Source organism: Rhinolophus ferrumequinum, chromosome 8, assembly GCF_004115265.2.
Source record: "Rhinolophus ferrumequinum isolate MPI-CBG mRhiFer1 chromosome 8, mRhiFer1_v1.p, whole genome shotgun sequence".
Lineage (NCBI taxonomy): Eukaryota > Metazoa > Chordata > Mammalia > Chiroptera > Rhinolophidae > Rhinolophus > Rhinolophus ferrumequinum.
Genome location: NC_046291.1, coordinates 57322415 through 57341742, shown reverse-complemented (window position 1 = coordinate 57341742; position 19328 = coordinate 57322415). Strand labels below are relative to the sequence as shown.

Sequence of the window (19328 nt, the reverse complement as noted above, 5' to 3'; positions counted from 1 at the left end):
AGTCATTAAAAGATAGTTGCTGCATGCAATGAAGAAGTAGCGTTTTTTTTTTAATAATAGATATCTGATAAGCAATAAAGCTAAGCCATTAAGAGCACTGGCTTTGATGCCAACAGGTCTGGTTTCAAATTTAGGCTTCATCACATATTAGCTATTTAACCTTGAACAAGGTACTTAACTATTTTGTGCCTCCCTTTCATCTGTAAAAGAGGGAAATAACAGTACCTATCTCATAGGGTTGTTGTAAAATCTTTACCATCAATAAGTTACTAAATAAGCTAACATATGTGAAGCAATTAAAATAAAGTTGGGCACATGGTAAGTGCTATTTAAATATTTAGTATTATTACTCTGTGATCTAAGAGTAGTAAAAGAACCCTAGATGATTAATAGAAATATGTTTCTTCCACCATTTATCAAGTGCATGGTCCATGCGACACTGTTCAAAGTGGTTTCTATACATCATCTCTTTAAAACCTCATCTTGTGAGGTAGGTTTTGCCATTGCTATTTTACAGGTAAGAAAAGCTCTAGGATGGCACAAGAAACAAAGAGGCTACAACCGTGGTGAGAGAAGGGTAGAAGGAGAGGTCAGAGGAGCAATGGTGCACACATGTGAAGGGCCACACAAGCCACCGTGAAATCTTTGGCTTAACTCCGGGGGACATGGTAGACACAGGGAGCTTGAACAGACACGATCAGACTTACATGGTTTAAAAGGCTCGATGCTGCTGCTGGGCCGAGAAAGGCTGTGACAAGGGATATGGGGGTGTGAGGATGGAAACAGGGAGACCAGCTGGGAGGCTACTGTCGTAATCTACTTAACAGACGATGGTGGCTTGGACAAGGGTCAAGGCAATGATCTTGGCTCTTAGCAAATACAAGAAGGATGAAGTTATTGAGAGGAAGAAGGCTGCATGTAGAACAGACATGGGGAAGCAGACTAGGAATTCGGTTTTAGACATGCTAAGTGTAAGATATTTATTAGAACCCAGGTGCTACTATTTATCAGTTAGGTGAACCTGGGTACGTCAACAAAACTGAGTCCTAGATGGCTAATTTAAAAAATCGGAAAATTGTATTTGCCTCAAAATCTAATGTGAGCATCAATGAAATAATATGTAACAAAACACAGAAAAAGGTATCTAAGTACACCATAGAGTATGCTCAGCAAATACTTATTAAGTGAAAGTATTAGGTTGGTGCAAAAGTAATTGTGGTTTTTGCAATTATGTTTAACCATTTCAACCGCAATTACTTTTGCACCAACCTAATATTTATATTACATGAATGTAATACATACTGCTTGAATCTCTCCTCCTTTACAACCTTTTCAAAAATGTATATCCACATTTAAGGCTATCTGTAGTGTTTTAAGTAAGGTCTGACAGACCTGTGCAAGTATCTTTATGAACTAATAATACTTTACATAGTAAATGCATTCAAAATTAGGAAAATATAAACACCAATTTCATCAAAGTGAAACTGAAAGACCATTTTGGAAATATGAGAAAACTCAGAGAGGTAGACTTCTTGGGGATATCACTTTGTGAGGTGTGTAAATGTCTAATCATTATGTTGTTTTGTACAACTGAAACTAATAAAGTAAATAAATAAATAAATAACTCAGAAAGGACTTATCATGTATCCAAACATATTTTAAAGCTACAGTGAATGTGGTATTGGCAAATAAAACAACTTAGTGCAATCTTAAAGCAGATTCCAAGAATAAGTCATGTATATAAAAAAGTTTATTACATGATAAAGGTGATATTTCAATAAATGGCACTGAAATAAAATTGACTATCCATTTAGGAAACTATATAGTAAGAATTGTATATGGGTTCAAGTTCTCCATTATAAAAATAAAAAACATAAAAAAATTCCAGAAAAATATAAGCTAATATCTTTATAATGTTAGGATCGGATTTTCTGAGCATGAGAAGGAATTCAGAATTGGAAAAAAAAAAAAAAAACACTGGCAGGTATTACCGTGTTTCCCTGAAAATTAGACGTAGACGGACAATCAACTCTAATGTGTCTTTTGGAGCAAAAATTAATATAAGGCCCGGTTTTATTTTGCTATAATATAAGACCGGGTCTTATATAATAGAATATAAGACCCGGTCTTATTTTACTATCATATAAGACCGGGAATATAATATAATATAATATAATATAATATAATAATATAATATAATAAATATAATATAATATAATATAATATAATATAATAAATATAATAAATATAATATAATATAATAAATATAATATAATATAATATAATATAAATATAATATAATATAATATAATATAATAAATATAATATAATATAATATAAATATAAAATAATATAATATAATATAATATAATATAATAAATATAATATAATATAATATAATATAATATAATATAATACCTGGTCTTATATTAATTTTTTGCTCCAAATGACGCATTAGAGCCTATTATTCAGCTAAGTCTTATTTTCGGGGAAATGATATATATGGTAATTAAGTATTTGACCAAGGAAATGATAAATAAATTTGTTAAAGAAAGGAGAGCCTGGAAGGAAACATCTACAACATGAATAATAAGTAAAGGTTTAAAGATAAGGATATGAATAAAAAATTCCTCAAATACGATCTGTAGACATAAAATGATGCCTAACCTTATCAGTCATCAAAGAAGTGCAAATTAAAATTTTTTCCCATGATTTATTTTACATAATGTTGGGCCAGTTATAGCCTTAAGAAAGAACAATGGGGCAAGATTCAATTATAGGAGGTAAACAGCAGTAAACAAACAAGAATTTTGTCTCAGTATTGCTTCCAACTTTTCTTCAATTTAAATGTTTATCAATAGTGGACAACAGTGGCAACAAATAAATTATGATGTCAACATACAGTAGAATACCTATGCTAAAAAAATAAAAAAGAGCTATATTCGTCAACATGGAGTGAAGCTATTGAAAAATGAATACTACAGACCTATAGGTGTAACATGATCCCATTTTGGTATGAAAAAAGTGGTATCTAATTGTGTGTGAGAGACAGACGAGGACAGATAGGAGCAGGGAGACTGACCAGGCTGATATACTCGTACCAGTTGTTAAATGTGATTTTCTCTGGCGAGTGGGAGAAGACACAACTTTCATTAACTTCTCTAATTTTAAAATTTTGGCAATGAGCAAAACTAGACTTTAGTGAAAAATAAATATCTTTAGAAAGTAAGTTTATATAAACTTGTAAGAAGGCAATTTGATAGCATCGAATTAAATTTTAAATGCACATACCCTCTAACTTACCATCTTTTTCTTAAGAAACATAAGCAAGTGTACATCAACAAATGAACTACAAGGACATTCATTGTAACATGGTTTATAATAACAAAGAATTGAAAACAAATTCAATGCCCAATAATTGGGGAAAGTTAAATAACTTATGGAGTTATATATAATGATTCTATGAGGCCAGTAGATAGAATATGAATGTCCTGACATCAAACTACATCTGTGACATGTTGTATGTAAAAAAAAATTGCAGAATAAAAACAATACATTTTGAAATGGAAAATTATTCATGTTACATTTATATATTTATATACATATAAAATATACATGAAAACACAAAAATGGTTACTTCTAGGGAGATAGTTTGAGAACAATTCAAATAGAATTCATAGGAGAAACTGGAGACGTATACATTATAGTCTTTTATAGAGAATTAAAAAAAAGACTTTAAAAAGAATAAAGATTATAAAAATGTTTACTTGTTTAAACACCAGATGTAGTTGCAATTTAAAGGAACCTTCCTTTACGTCATTTTGGAAAGTAAAGTATCTTCCTATAACACAATTAACTGTTCCATAAATCTGTTATTAGATTTCTTAAATATCTTCTTTTAGAAGAATGATATCCTGATAAATGAAATAACCAACCTCACATATAAAATACCGAGAATACAAATACACACTTATATAATATAAAAATAAAATGGATCAAGTATATCAGGTATACATTTTTCCAAATCAGAAAGACTTTCATACCAGGTTCATGAGTTAGAGCATGTTGAAGAACTTTTTCTGCTTTGTCATACCATTTCAATTTTAATAAAAGCTCGGCCAGGTCATAGCAAAGATAATTTTGTTGTCCACTTTTCAGTGCAGATTCATAGTAAGTGATTGCCTAAACAAAATCCATTTCAGTTAGGAATAAAGGCATTGAGGATGGCATTCAAGCATGCACACTTTACACATTACAGACAAAAAGCATATGTATAATTAGAGATAACCTAGGAGGAGCTTAGGCATGTACCCGCACTATCAGTTAAGTATGCCATTTTCCTTAGAGAATCTAACATCATACAAGACAACTAGCATTTCGTAGAATAAATTGCTAAAGAAAAGTGCTTGGTGAAATTTTTTTACTGATTTTATTTCAGAAGCCAGCGAACATAATTGAGCGCAAATACTGTGTTAGCTATTGTATGTATGTTCAGCAGTTACTAGGAATAGGGCAAGAATGTAACAACTAAAAGAAAATCCATTATCTCTACTAAGAAAACAAAACAAAACAAAAGCCTCCAAGCACACAGCTTACCAAAACTAATTCAAAAGAAAGGACATCTATTTGTTATATAATGAAAGACATAACAATAGTGAGCTTATTGTAATTGATTTGGTGGCAAAGATTTAGACGCAAGATGAAGCCTGAAGTAAACTTTAGGGTCCAAACAGCCTTTGCAAAATGCAGCAAAGACGAATCTGAGACATGAGGAAGTCTTTAACACAAATTCCAGTTTGTGAATACGAATTTAGAGTTTTACAACCATCAAGATACAAATGGTGTTTGCTGAAGATCTCTTATAGAGCAGTGTTTGAAAAATTTTGTTATTATCCTAAGTGAAATAAGTCACACAAAGACAAATACCACATGATCTCATTTATATATAGAATCTAAAAATAAATAAATAAATGAACAAACAAAACAGAAACAGACTCATAGATACAGAAAACAAACTGATGGTTCTCAGATGTGAAAAGGGGTAGGAGGCTAGGTGAAAAAGGTGAAGGGATTAAGAAGTACAAATTGGTAGTTACAAAATAGTCATGGGGTATAAAGGACAGCAAAGGGAATATAGTCAATAATATTCTAATAACTATGTATAGTGCAAGGTGGGTACTAGACTTATTGGGGGGAATCACTTCGTAAGTTATATAAGTATCTAACCACTATGTTTTACACCTGAAACTAATATAATATTGTATGTCAACTAATTGAAAAAAAATAAAATAAATAAAATTTTGGCCAAATAGATATATTCCAAACTATAAATAAAGTACTCACCTTGGAATAGTTATGAGTTTTGACAAGCGCTTTCCCAATTTTGCTTGCCAGTGTTCCATCTTTGGGGTTCTGATTTAATGCTTGCTCATACGCTACTATGGCCTCTTCTGGCTAATGTTGGCAGATACAAACAATAAACAATAAATAAATAGCTTAGCTGGACCCCACTAAATGCCAACATTTCTATAATTAAGTTCTTCATTTGGAATCCTAAGGAGACTAATAATAAAGCACACATTTAAGTCCAGAAACCTTAATAATTTCAGAGAGGTGACAGTCATCAGCATAGGTGTAACTAATTAGTATAATCCCACCCATGTTGATTGTGTCCTTGTCTTCATAAATAATACTGTGAGAACTAAGAGACAAATTCTTGACTCTTTATTTCTTTCAATCGTTATAAAAGCCAGATACTGAGTCAGAGAACGGCTTCCCTTCGAAGAAAACACCATCTTAGCCAATAGCTCATCATCATTCTGTTTGAAGGAGACTCTTAATCTTGCTTCTGATAACATCTCTATTTTAAATAATGACAGTGTTAAATTACTAGATATCAATTTGAAAAGGAAAACACTGTTTTGTTGTAATGGTGGTTGCCTTTTTACTGTGATGACTGCATCTTTGAATAGTAAGTAAACATTATTTAAACACACCAATTCCTTTTAACAGAATGTTATACTAATCACCAAGAATTTCTTAAAACTTCTAAGCCCAGTAGCATCAGAAACTTTACCTCTTGAATATTCATGTATGCATCTCCAAGGAGAAGAAAAGAACGAGGGCGGGGCATTCTTTCAGCAATTTCTCTAGAAATCAGACCCACTCTATTTAGTAGATTGAATACAAATATCTTCTTCTAAAACAATGTAAAGTAAAGGGAAGCTCATTTATTTCAATTACCCAATAGCCTTCAGAGTAGTTTCTATATATCCCACACTGTAATATGGTAAACGAAACAAAACAAAACGAAACACCCATACTCACACACTGGCTGTTTATGCTAGATCAACCATTTTTTTCCATTAAATTTCTGCATTTTCTGAAATGCACATAACAGAGTAGATAAATTCTTACTATCCAGATACATACTTTCTGTTACATTTAATTTTGAAATGACGTGGGAGTAAAGGTACCAAAAAATGATAGTGGGGGAAAAACACTTATTGTCCTATGTATCTTGAGCTCCGATATTCACGACATTACTCATATGCTGAAATGAGTTACCTTAAAAAATATAACGTCTTCTACCTCAATATTTGCTTTTTATGTTTCACCTGCAAAATTTAGACTACTAACGGTCAAAATACCAAAGTTACTCACATAGTAATGTGATCCTAATCTTTAACATACAGTATCTCATTTCATTGGTCAAAAACTATGAGAAAGACAATTATTATTCTGATTTTACAGATGATGTGAGTTTAAACCTACAGCTAACGTGTCAGATCTGCGTGAAACAAAAACCTGTGCTTTAACTGATCTACTAATGCATTCAAACAAATCAACCCTACTTTAAAATCCCTTTCATTTTAAAGAGACAGTAGTGCTGATCTTTAGGAATCATCCCAGAAAAATGTCATTAGGAACTCCCATCCAATCGTCTATACAGGGGGTGCTGCTCAGTTTCTTTGAAGCGCTCAGCATCTACAAAGAATCTGAGTAGCTTTCTGAGATTAGATACTTACATAAGTAATATAGGGGGGCTAGTTTGACTTGGTTTGATGACTTAATTCATCAACATTTTACTCTGTTCTCAAGAGTTTAAAAATGTTCATTTTCTCTGACATGGAGTGTATGCCTGGATGTTTTACCTTTTTGTTTGGGGAGAAAGTAAGAGCAACCTCTTTCTGTGCATGTATGCACGTGTGTGTACGCCCACGTGTATGGGTTTTGGTACTGCAAGAACTCCTAAGGCAACAGCATATGACATAATTTTTAAAGACCCTGCTCTTTCACCAAGGAAAATTTGTAACCCATACCTTGGTGTGGTGTATACTAAGTCATAACTTTCTTTTGCTATAACTATTACATTACGAATTATATATGACCATGTAGTCCCTGAATTGTTGACGCATTACATAATTTTCTGAATCTATTAGAATACACGCAACTGTTACAGCTCTTTTCCTTCTCAAACAGGACGATTCAGGGTCTAGAAATAACATCTGATGAGGGAGGAGAGGTGAGAAACAAGAGTAAGCCACATATTACTATGATTCATTTTAGGGAGAGTGAGAAATTTGGCAAGAGTGACTGTGGTTGGTGGTAGGACAAGGTAGCGAGAACATGTTAAGGCAAAGATCTATAAAGTATCTCTAAAGTAGTTAAAAGAGAAGACAAAGCTGAATTTGGGAATTAATTTCAGGAGGTAAATGTGACAAAATACAAGGGTTGAAATAACCATTTACCTGTAACAAGTGATATGTAACATTTTCTCTTTCCTGTGCTTCAGATATATATCTGCCATTTTTTCTTTGGCCTCTATGAAATAAGGCTGTTCGGATGTCACATTCCGAAGCATACTTAAAGCCCGTTCAACATCTCCTTGGGCCAGAGCTAGGTCTGCATTAGCAATAGTGACACGCAATTCTTCAGATGTCCCAGAAAATTCATGAATGGCGTCCTGTAACACTTTTGCTGCCTCATGCTGTAAAGATGAAATTAAAATAAGATTCACAATAGTCTATAAATTACAATAGAAATGAACATTTTTCTACTAAAACAATGAATAAATGCCAGCAGTTATGATATTCATGAAATAGTGATGGACTTTTGAAAAGCACAAAAATTTAAAACTAAACTCAGAAACTAAATTCCGATGACATTACAAATATTGGTTAGCTAAGTAGTTACTACATAAGAGTCTCTGCTAAAATAATTTGATTAGTATTCACTTTGCATCCAGCATTGTATTAGCCTATCTAATTTTCACACACACACACACACACACACACACACACACACACGTGCGAAGTAATTACTATTATTACCCCTATCTTGAAGTAAGGAATTTGAGATTTAGCGTGAAGAAGTTAACAAATGACAGAACCAGAGTTCAAATGCAGGCAGCCTGACACTGGAGCCTAAATTCTTAGCCTCCTTCATTACTGCCTCGTTGATGGGAGCCAGTCCATTGTCACCACTACACCCGAGGGCTCTTCATTAAATAGCAGATTACTTTATTCCCCACGCTCGGACATCATTTTTGTTAGAACTCAGGTGAATATAGTACCTCACTTCCAAATGTGTGACTCAATGAATCTAAAATATTAATTAAGACTCATCTCAACTTTAGAGATTATAAGACATTTTGATTTCAGAAATGTTAAAATGTGAAAAGAATAGTGCACTTCAGAATCAACTATTTATGGTAGTACTGTATAGTATGTTAATTTATTAGTGAAATAAAAATTCTTTAAGATTTGGCAAGTATCTAGGTATAGCCTTCTTAATTTTCACTAAAATATGGAAATAAATGATTAGCAACTGCTGCAGCCCAAAATACAGGTACCAATGATGTTAAGTTCTTTATTTTCTTGAATTCTCTCAGAATTACATGCTTGCTAGCTATCCATCCAACCATCTGTATTATTATGATTTTTAAGTATTTGATTTTAAGATTGTCCTATGAGTTTACCAAAGCTGTATTCATCAGCTGGTTCTTTTGTTTTCTCAATTAAAATTTCAGGTTAGTACTTTCATTTTATTCCGGTAGTATTTGTGTGTGCATGTGCATGTACATGTCTGTGTGTGTGTGTTTGTGTATGTGAATCCTTTTAGGAATTTACAGAATTATAACTATATTATGTTACTATTTTTTATGGTAGCCAAGGTAATCATACATTATATTATTATGTTATTACGTGTTATATTACATTTCATAGCATATATTACATTATATTGTTATTTATATTATTTCATGGTAGCCAACATTAAGTACACTGATATTTAAAGTCATCCAGATCCAAACTATGTTTAACTTCAGGGGCTTGCAGAAAGCACATGATTTGGTGCAAAGTAATGCAGAAATAAAAATTTTAAACTTTACCACTTAGTCAAGGGAATAACTTTAGCTTTTTCACTTACTACTGACTATATATATACTGTATATATATTTGAATAACAAAGTTCAAATCTGAGCCATTGAATTAAAACTTGACCTACCTGTTCTCCATTTAAGCGGTGAACCTCGACCAATTCAAGAAAGATTGACAAACGATGGCTTGCATCAACTTCAGCCTTTTTGCATTTTGATTTTGAGGAAGCTCCAACTTTCCTCATTCCTGGTAAACCCATTGCCATATGCAGAGTTTTAATTGCTTCTGCTATTTCTCCCATTTTCTTTTGTGACTGAGCTTTAATCAGATGATATAAAGGATATTCTCTCACCTGAAAAAATAATATTCAGAAATACTTCCTTGGAGTGCTTACAACATCAACACATAATTTATAATCCATCAAATATTAAAATAATAGGATCTCTGAGGACAGTCTATCTGTGACTGCATAAATGAGGTCATTTTTGGCCTTTTATTAACTTTCTGATCATTTATTAAATCAAATTCAGAGAACCTGCCACTACCTAGTGTCCCGCTGAATGACAAAAAAGTTAATTAAATGCTTATACCATGACAGAAGAGAAAATGCAAGCAAAGTTTATAGGCTAGCGAGTACAGTCTAAGAAATTATTTGAGTTTTTAGGAAAGGAGTTTCTTTATCTCAGACTTCTGATACTTATATAAAATTATTAGGGTTCTAGAAACAAAGTTTTGTTCATTTTCTTTTATTTTTTAATTTTAAGATTAAAAATTTTAGGACACTTTAATCAAACATTGGTTTTATCCTTTGACACTACTCTGAAACATGTCATGAAGCTTCTGTTTTTACTGTGGTGAGCAGTAGTCTATACAGGAAAAATACAATGACAAAAATGGATGAGAAAGGAATCAAAGAGAAGGAGATAACCTAAAATGAGGTGAAGTAGCAGGCATCTAATATCTAGGACAGCTACCATCTTCCTTCAGGCTGTGTTTCTAAGCCGTAGTTACCTATGAGCATTGTGTAAATACTCTTGCTTATTTCTTCTCTTAGAGTTTCTGATTGATTGGGGCAAGGCACCTGCACTGGTTAGCACCAATCTTGAGAACTACTGCTCTAAAAAGCAGGCATTATCTTCTGCAGACCTTGCCTGGAACTTGAATTCTCCAATCCACTGAAGGGTTCTCACATAATATGGGGCTCAAGACCCTGCAAATCGAAACCAAAGTTTGAGGAGTTGCCTCATGGCTCCAGGTAATTCAGGAAGCTCCTGAACCTAAGATTTCTCCTAATGCTGAGGGGTATGGGATGTAACACAGAATATCTTGGGTAGAAATCTGTTTATATCCTCAAACCACATTTATCTATAAAGATATATGTGTTCCGATGTTCATTGCAGCTTTATTTACGGTGGCCAAGACATGGAAACAACCAAAGTGTCCTTCCATAGATGAATGGATAAAGAAGATGTGGTATATATACACAATGGAATACTATCTGCCATAAGAAAAGATGAAATAGTGCCATTTGCGACAACATGGATGGATCTTGAGATTATTATGCTGAGCGAAATAAGACAGAAAAAGTCAAGAACCATATGATTTCACTGATATGTGGGATATAAAGCTGAAGGCAACAAAGGAACAAGACAAACAAACAAAAAACCCAAAAACTATGATTTGGGTCTATCATATGTCTATGATAGACATAGACAATAGTTTAGCAGTTACCAGAGGGTAAGGAGGGAGGAGGGTAGAAGACAAGGGTAAGTGGGATCAAATACATGGTGATGGAAGGAGAACTGACTCTGGGTGGTGAACACATAGTGTGATATATAGATGATGTATTACAGAATTGTACACCTGAAACCTATGTAACTTTACTAACTGTTGTCACCTCGATAAACTTTAATTAAAAAACAAAATAAAACACACACATACTAAGTTCAAAATGACTAAGCGTTCTTTGATGATGAATCTAAAAAAGCTATGAAAAACCAAGGTCCAAGAAAGAAACAGGCAATAAAATAAAACCCTTAGACATAAAAATATTTGGCACAATGCTTTATAATTGACAATTATTTTTACATACTTTTATTATTGCAGTTAACGCTCACTATAATTTTAGGGTATTATGAGTTGTATAGAAAAGAAAACGGGTTCAGAGAGACTTAAGTGGAAAGACTAGACACTGACCCCAGGTCTCTTGTTGCCAAGGACATAGAATTTTTTAAGTACAACACAGTTGCCTCCATTTGTTCTCCTGCTTGTGATTCCAAAATCTCTTCCATTAAAAATGCATTTATTAGCAAAATATTACAGACTAAAATTAAAAAAAAAGGTGAATATGTAAACATTTGCTAAAGGTTCAAGGAGGGTGGTACATTTTAACCACTTGAGTCTGGAACACTTACCTTAAAATTATAGCTCAAACAAAGTTCAAGAGACTGAGAACACAATTTGAATTTTTCCTGAGACAAATAAACCTGAGCCATCAGGAGATGAGCGTCTGCATAAGAAGGAGTGTGTTCCAGGCAATGCTGCAGGTTATTATAAGCTGCTTCAGGATCACCTAATGAGGAAAACAAAGCACTATTATAATTCAAATGAGTAAGAGATCGAGGTCTGAGAGAGAGGAAGGAGAAAAGTCGTTAGTCTATGGATAGTTCCAGTGTTTGAACTAAATGGTGTAATCTCTCTCTACCTATACCAGTCAGCTTCCTTACAGTCTGCATAAAGAACATCCTGTAAATTAGAATACATCTGTAAGACCATCCCTTGGTCATAATGAGCAAACCAGTGAAAGTGTGTGAAAAGATCAGAATTGATCACCACTGTTATTGAGAGTCCCATAAATACCTTTATTCACTGTCCTTATCGAAAAAAAACCTGCTTTATTTACGATTTAATTAAAATAAGTTATGTAAAACATGTAAATTTAAATAGCTAAAATGTTGTAATGTCACATTAACAAAGGGGATTTAGTCTATCATTCTTGGCTAGTAATATTTTACTGTATATAAAATAACAGAAAAGGCATAAGGATATATTTCAGAGATTTAGAAATATGAGTTATAGATTTAAAATGCCGTTAAATAACAACTGAAGTGTCAAATGATGTGGAAACTGTACATCTGGGAGTCTTAAAATTAAAGGAAATGATCCAGATGAAAGTGACTGGAAGAGTGAAATCTACCTTGGGCTGGCAGATGGGGTAGGAAGAGGTTCTTCCTCTGAACTACAGCAGACTCCAGGGGGTTTCCTGTGATACTATGACCCACACTGATCCGCATCAGCCGTCTTCTACATTGGTCTTAAGGTCTTAAGGAGGTATAGCTAGGCCAACTCCCCATTCAGTTTTGCTAGGAGAATGCGGGAGAAGGGATCCTAAATTATTTTCTGTTTCATCACTGTCCTTAACCTTAACTGACACCTCAACAGACAAAATAAGGCTTCCAGTCAGGGCCTGCAGTTCCCAAAGGCTCAACCTACTTATAACAGAAACCCATTTTAAGCAGAAAACATTTTTCTCAGCGACAGAGGATTAATGGAGAAAAACTTGGCTAAGATAGAACAGTAACTTATTATATATAGTGTCAAAATTTGACCATTAACAATCAAGCATAAAGAATATTGGGTTCTTTTTCATTGTCATGCAATCCAACATGCAGAACTGTGCAGACCAAAAAAGGAAATGGGAAGGTGAAGCATAATGAATTTGCATGCAAATTACCATTTTCCATTTTCTTTTAGGAAGGAAGAGGATTAAGGAGGTAACTTGAAAAAAGGTTATTACAAAGGGGAGAAAGTACATGGGAAATAATCAGGGTTTGCAAATAAGCGATTGAAGAAAATAAGGACTATATGTATAATTGAGATCAGAATCTTGTTTCTTCTTAAGGTAAAGGGAAGGATTTGTGGAGCTAGCTTTAGAAGGTATTTAAAGACACTAAGTATTTAAAGACAGAGAAATGGGTCATCACTGTTGGGAAAAATAGCCCAAACAAACAAAGACCACATCAACATCACATTCTTATCTAAAAGCAGTCCAGTTTCTCTAGAGGGAAAAATGAAAGACACTGCTGCCCGATGACCTGTTTTTGTCAGGGTTCCGTGTACTAAAGAATGTGGCTGGCCTTTGTCCCAGGTTCCTGAGAGGGAGTCTCTAAATCCCAAACAATAGCAGTGTCTTTGTTATTTGTGGTGGGCCCAGATAGTTTATGATAACACTATGACTCAGGACAGGGCTGGCTGCCTCAGAAAGACCAACCGCGTGATTAGAGGGCTGGGGCTTTGAGCCCTGTGATATTAACCTCACCTGGGGGGGAATTGGGCTCAATCAAGTGGCCAATGATTCAAACCATATGTATGTAATTAAAAAACCTTGTGGACACTAAACTGTGGGTGAGCTTCCCTGGTTGCTATGGTTTTTCAGATATTGTCAAGCATCGTTGTGTTAGAGAGTTGATGTGTCCCGACTATACAGGGAGAAAACAGTGAAAGCTTCACATTTGGGACCCTCCCAGACCTCACTCTGTACATCTCTTCCTTTTGCTGGTTCAAATTAATATCCTTTGCTGTAATAACTGTAATGCTTTCCCGAGGTCTGTGAATCCTAGTGATTTCTTGAACCTGACAGGGGTCATAGGAACCCTGAAATTTGTAGGCAGCTAGTCAGAAGTGCAGGTGGCCCTGGGAACCCCTGAACTTGTGGCTGGTATCTAAAATGAGAGCATTCTGATGGAGGATTGTGACCTTAACTTGTGAAATTTCATCCAGATCCAAGTAGTTGGTGCACTGCAGTTGGCAAATTAGCAAGACTACTGTTATTTAGACCTGTGCCAGCACTATCTTAAATTATTTGAGGCCGCTCTTTTTAAAAACGGGGTTAATATATGAGACTTTCATTTGGCAATTAAGCATGACTATAATGAGACTTATTTATATCAAATTTCAAAATAAATAATTAATGTTTAATAATTAATCACTGAACTGAAAGTCCCAGTTTAATCACGCAGTAGGTGATACCCATTCCAATTGAGAAGAAACTAGAAACTATCAGATGGCTCACTAATAGAATTCAATCAGAAGCAGGTATTTTAGAGTCACTTCTTACAACTAGAGTACTTTAGAGGTGAAACAAGTTTTTGAGATCTAGTTCTTTTTTTAAGACAGTTAAAACAGAGAGCTCCAAAATTAATAAAGTCAGTCTCTTAACTCTTTATTATGTATAAATTATAACTATGAGAGTACCTTTAAGTTGATTTCTGCCGTTTAGAACTTTACAAACTTAAATTTACTTTGAATAGCATTTAGCCAGCAAAGGTACATATATACGAGTATATAAGCACCACATAATGGTCTGTCTTTATGTATATATCATACATATGTTTGTGTCTTAAAAAGCTAAGGTTATAATGGAGGTGATTATTTTTTTAACTATATATAACCAGTCACAGAAACTAAATAGGAATTAATTGATAAGTTTCATTACAGCCTGAAACCTATTTTTTTACGTCACTGAGTCAACAACTATGGATTAAAGATCCACAGTAAACAACTATAAATTATTATTGGCAGGCCCCAGTGCCATCTGATGGACTCTTTTAAAATGGTAGAACTATATTTTCCCAACAATTCACTTATACCACAAAAGTTTACAGTAATTTTTAAAGAATTAAATAGTAAAGCAAGATAGGCAATCATAGCTTGGATAAAAATTAGTTATCTGTGCACACATAAAATATGCATTTTAGGTGACTATTCTTCATATATTGTATATGGACTTCTCAGTTTATTTATATTATTTTTGTCAACATCAGACTATAAAGATTATTATAAGCTTTTAAGGAGTGCCTTACCTGACAAATACTTCACTTTTGCTATTAGGAAGACAGCTTGCAGAAGACCTGGTACAGTTCTTATGATAGTCTCCAGAATTGAGGTACAGCGTCTGAGAAGTGGAGAAAGAGGTTGCCCAGGACTTGCAGGCTAAACAAATCAGCAGGTCATTTTATAAGTTTATAACAGAATTTAGCTAAAAATAAACATTTACTAATTTTAATGTGAATACGGAAACCATATATTTTTCTAAAATTTTTCTTATTCTGTTTATTGCCCAGTATCTTTGCTACGAATAGATTAATACTAATTTACCTCCCTAAGACCTATAAACAGACTGTAAATAATGGCTTAGTTTGCAAAAGAATTATGAAATTATTATATAACTACTCATTCAATAACATATGAAAGGAGCATATCGGTTCAAAAACTTTATCAAGGAAACATATCTGTTCAAAGGAAAGATAACTAAGAAGTAGAGTTTCTTGTTGGAATTGAGAGTCAAGGCAATGTGAGTTCTAATTCTAACCCTGCCTTGTGATTTACTCAATTCAATAATTTGCACTATCCCTGAGTACTGTATGGTCAGTTTTACAGAATTCAGATTTTGTTTTGTAGTAGAAAATAGAAGGTAGAACACACGTGTACTATGTCAAATGTCTCATACCTCTATAGTTGTAGGCCCTCATTTTCCCCCCTTTTTATTAATAATGAATATGATAATTAAAGCACTGCTAAACCATTTGTTTATTCTTTTAATGCTTGTCGACTCAACCAATCTTTATCCAACGGTTATCTGCTCCCAACTTAGAAATGTGATTATCAGAATTTAAATATCAAATGTTCATTCTTCCTGCTTTGCCTGACCAAGGCTTTTCCCTTCACCTGAAGGATGATCCTCCCCCACCCGCAATCTTACACCCCGCACATCACATTCTTAACTGGAGTGTGGCCTCTTACTCACATTTATCCCTACAACAAGCAATTGTTACAGACAAGAAGTGTCACACCTTTTCACTATGTTGAAGGACAAAAAAATGTGTGCTCAAAAGGATTTGCAGAATACGAGTACTGGTACCTAGACAACTTCTTTAAATTTCTACAGCACGTAGACTCTATGTAATATTTAACATTCTATATCTTATACAGTTCTACAGTAGTTCCATATTTAGTTCTGCCTCATTTATAGGACTAAGGGTATTTATGTGTCGTGAAGGTCAGAATTTTACACTTCTTCACATAGTATTAGATACAGAGTCAATTTCTTAAAACATATTTATTTTTTTCAGTGTAACTGATGATAATGAAAGTATAGGTGATAAGGTGACATGGTGAGGTTCTGGTAATGTTCTTGCCACTTGCTAAGAATTAGATATTGAGAATAACCATTGTTTTCACTATAGTTTCAGAGTGAATCATAGAAAAAAACAGGACTTAATGGACAATTTCTAAGGTAACATGTTTAAAAGAAAACAAAACACATATATATGTATATGTATATACACATATATATGTGTGTATATATATATATATATACACACACACACACACACACATATATATATATATGGCCATATATATGTATATATGGCCAAACAAGAATTTGAGCTGGAGAGACAAGTCTGCCTTCCCCATGAAAACAGCATTATAAATGCCAACGAGGTTCTATTATGCTGATAAAGGTTATAATGGAAAAATTACTTCTTGTTCCACCTATACTTTACTCTCAGCACAACTGCCAGAAAAATCCTTTTAAATGTTGAATTGGGTCATGCCAAATACCCTCTGGTGGCTCCCTACTATAACGCATTTGTTTACTGAATGAATTTGATGGATTGTTTCAGTTTTTGAATTTCAAACGGCAATTCTGATTTAAACCTGGTGCAACAAATAAATTTGTTAGCAGTTAAAAAAAAAAAAACAAAAAAAAAGAATTGGAGCCAGAGAAGTTACATTTGGTCTTCTGTGCTCTGACCGCTCTTTGACTACTCGCTTTTCCTCCTCCATCCAAGGCACACTTGTCTCCCTATATCCTTTTAGGCAACAGCACAACTGCTCCCTTTGCCTGAAATACTCTATGCTATATTTCCACAAGTTTTTATTTTCAAGTTTTTATTCAAATTTATCATTTTAATGAGGCCTACCCAGATGTTATCTAAAATTACCATCCCCCGCATACACACTGTTCTGTTATTTTCTTCTGCAATCTAACATACTACCTAATCGACCTGATTATATTATCCATTTCCTCCTGCTAGTATACATGCTTCAAGAGGGCAAGGGTTGTAGTTTGTTTTTAAACAACTATTTCCTCAGCTCTGAACAGAGTGCTGGGTACTCTGTAGGCATTTGTTGAATGAATTCTGAGTAATGCCTGAGTACTGAAAAATGCACTCAACGTCTAAGCAACTGAAATCAGACCATGACTGGGGAGACTGAGATTGATCCCAGATGTGATTCTAGAAGGGTTAGTTGAAAATACAGATTATGAAAGTCTGGAAAAGGACATGATGATCAATAAAAAGCACCATAGGTTCCCTAAGGAAAGGTTATTCTCATTTCCTTTTTGAGACAGTTACTGAAGCTGTAGATCAAGGAGAATGCTAAGAACTATATTTTAAGCAATGAAGATAGTGCCCATCATGATATCCCAGTGTTGCATTGTGTGTTGAGTATAATTAAATCATTTACTTACTATTTATAAGAAAAGAATGTTGACTAATGGATCCATATCAATTTCGAATGAACTCTGGTAACACAACAGAGGTTTCCACCAGAGCTAGAGAGTTCTACTCAGAGCTAGATAAGGCAGATGATAGATGACAATAAAGATCCATATAAAACAGATAACAGTCAGGATCCAAAAGGACATGGTAATCTTGAATTATGGGATGAATCGTGGAGATAAAATTTCATAGGGATAAATGTAAAGTCTTATACTTGGGTCCAAAGTTACAGTGAATAACAAATCTAATGACTTTAGTTAACTGTTAATTCAATAGGAGTCGATAATGTGATATAATTGACATAAAGAAAATTGGATGGACATGCAGAATTAAGGAGGAAAAAGGATCTAATCTAGGCCTTGTATACCAAATCCGTATGTGGAAAAACAGGCACTGACAAAATAAAGGCTATTCACAGAATCAGAACTATGGTTCTCAAACTTGTCATATAAAAAATAAGTGACTGAAAACCTGGAATTGTTTCGGGAAACAAGAAGACTGGTTTCCAAAATGTCACGGTCTATTTTATAAATGAGGAATGATTCTTGCTTAGACTAAGTAACTGGACCTGTTCCATGTCATTCCAGAGAGCAGAAGGAGGACCAGTAAATGGGTGACATTTTTAACACAAAGCAGAGTCTGACTTAACATAAGAAATACACTCTAATAATCATAGTTATACAAAAAGAATTGCATTTTTGAGTGCATCCAGAAGTGGGATGGACACTTAATGAGGATGTTATAGAGTAGATTCAAATATAAGGCGGTTGTCTGAATTAAATGACTTCTAATAGTTCTTCTAAACTCAAGATTTTATCAATCAAAAATATTTATATACCAAAACATTTATTAGTTGATAGCAGGCATTACTATAAATATTTTGATTAAAAATTATTTCAACTAACATATACAAATACTTCCATTTTAAGATGAGATACACAAGTAGTCTAACATGTGGAAGATAATTTATTAGCATCTTTTATAAAACATCAAGTAAATGTGTCTTTGAAGATAAGTCCCAAAATGACTTACCTGTATTGGACAGAAATTCAGATATTCTGTAATAATTTCTAGCAAGAAATCAGGATTTAACTTCTCAAAATACTGTATGCTAAGAGGTAAATCTTCTAAGTGTGAAAAATGAGTGTCGAGGACATCATCTAACAAATTGATAACTTCTTCTTGTCGTTTATTTTTCTTCATAGCAAGAACTGCATGTAAAAAGGTTAATTCCTGGAAAATAAGTAGCTTTTTAATAAACTACTCCATCAGTTATAAAGCCATTTATTTCTACTTAGATTTCAAATGTGAATGAAATGCTATTTTTGTGCAGTATTTATTCAAACTTAAGTATTAGCTTGAATGGATTTTTAGAATCTTG

General features: G+C 33.6%; 1 protein-coding gene across 3 annotated transcripts in view; it reads right to left on the bottom strand.

Annotated features, from left to right (window-relative positions):
• Nucleotides 1-19328, bottom strand: part of TTC21B (tetratricopeptide repeat domain 21B) — a 66863-nt gene that overhangs the window by 27833 nt on the left and 19702 nt on the right. For all 3 annotated transcript variants that reach the window (XM_033112551.1, XM_033112555.1, XM_033112556.1), the window contains 8 exons: nt 18980-19180; nt 15242-15371; nt 11795-11952; nt 9508-9732; nt 7752-7990; nt 6077-6149; nt 5344-5454; nt 4044-4182 (listed from right to left, as the gene is read on the bottom strand). In XM_033112551.1, the coding sequence (XP_032968442.1) occupies nt 4044-4182; nt 5344-5454; nt 6077-6149; nt 7752-7990; nt 9508-9732; nt 11795-11952; nt 15242-15371; nt 18980-19180 (1276 nt within the window). The remainder of the gene's footprint in view (nt 1-4043; nt 4183-5343; nt 5455-6076; nt 6150-7751; nt 7991-9507; nt 9733-11794; nt 11953-15241; nt 15372-18979; nt 19181-19328) is intronic.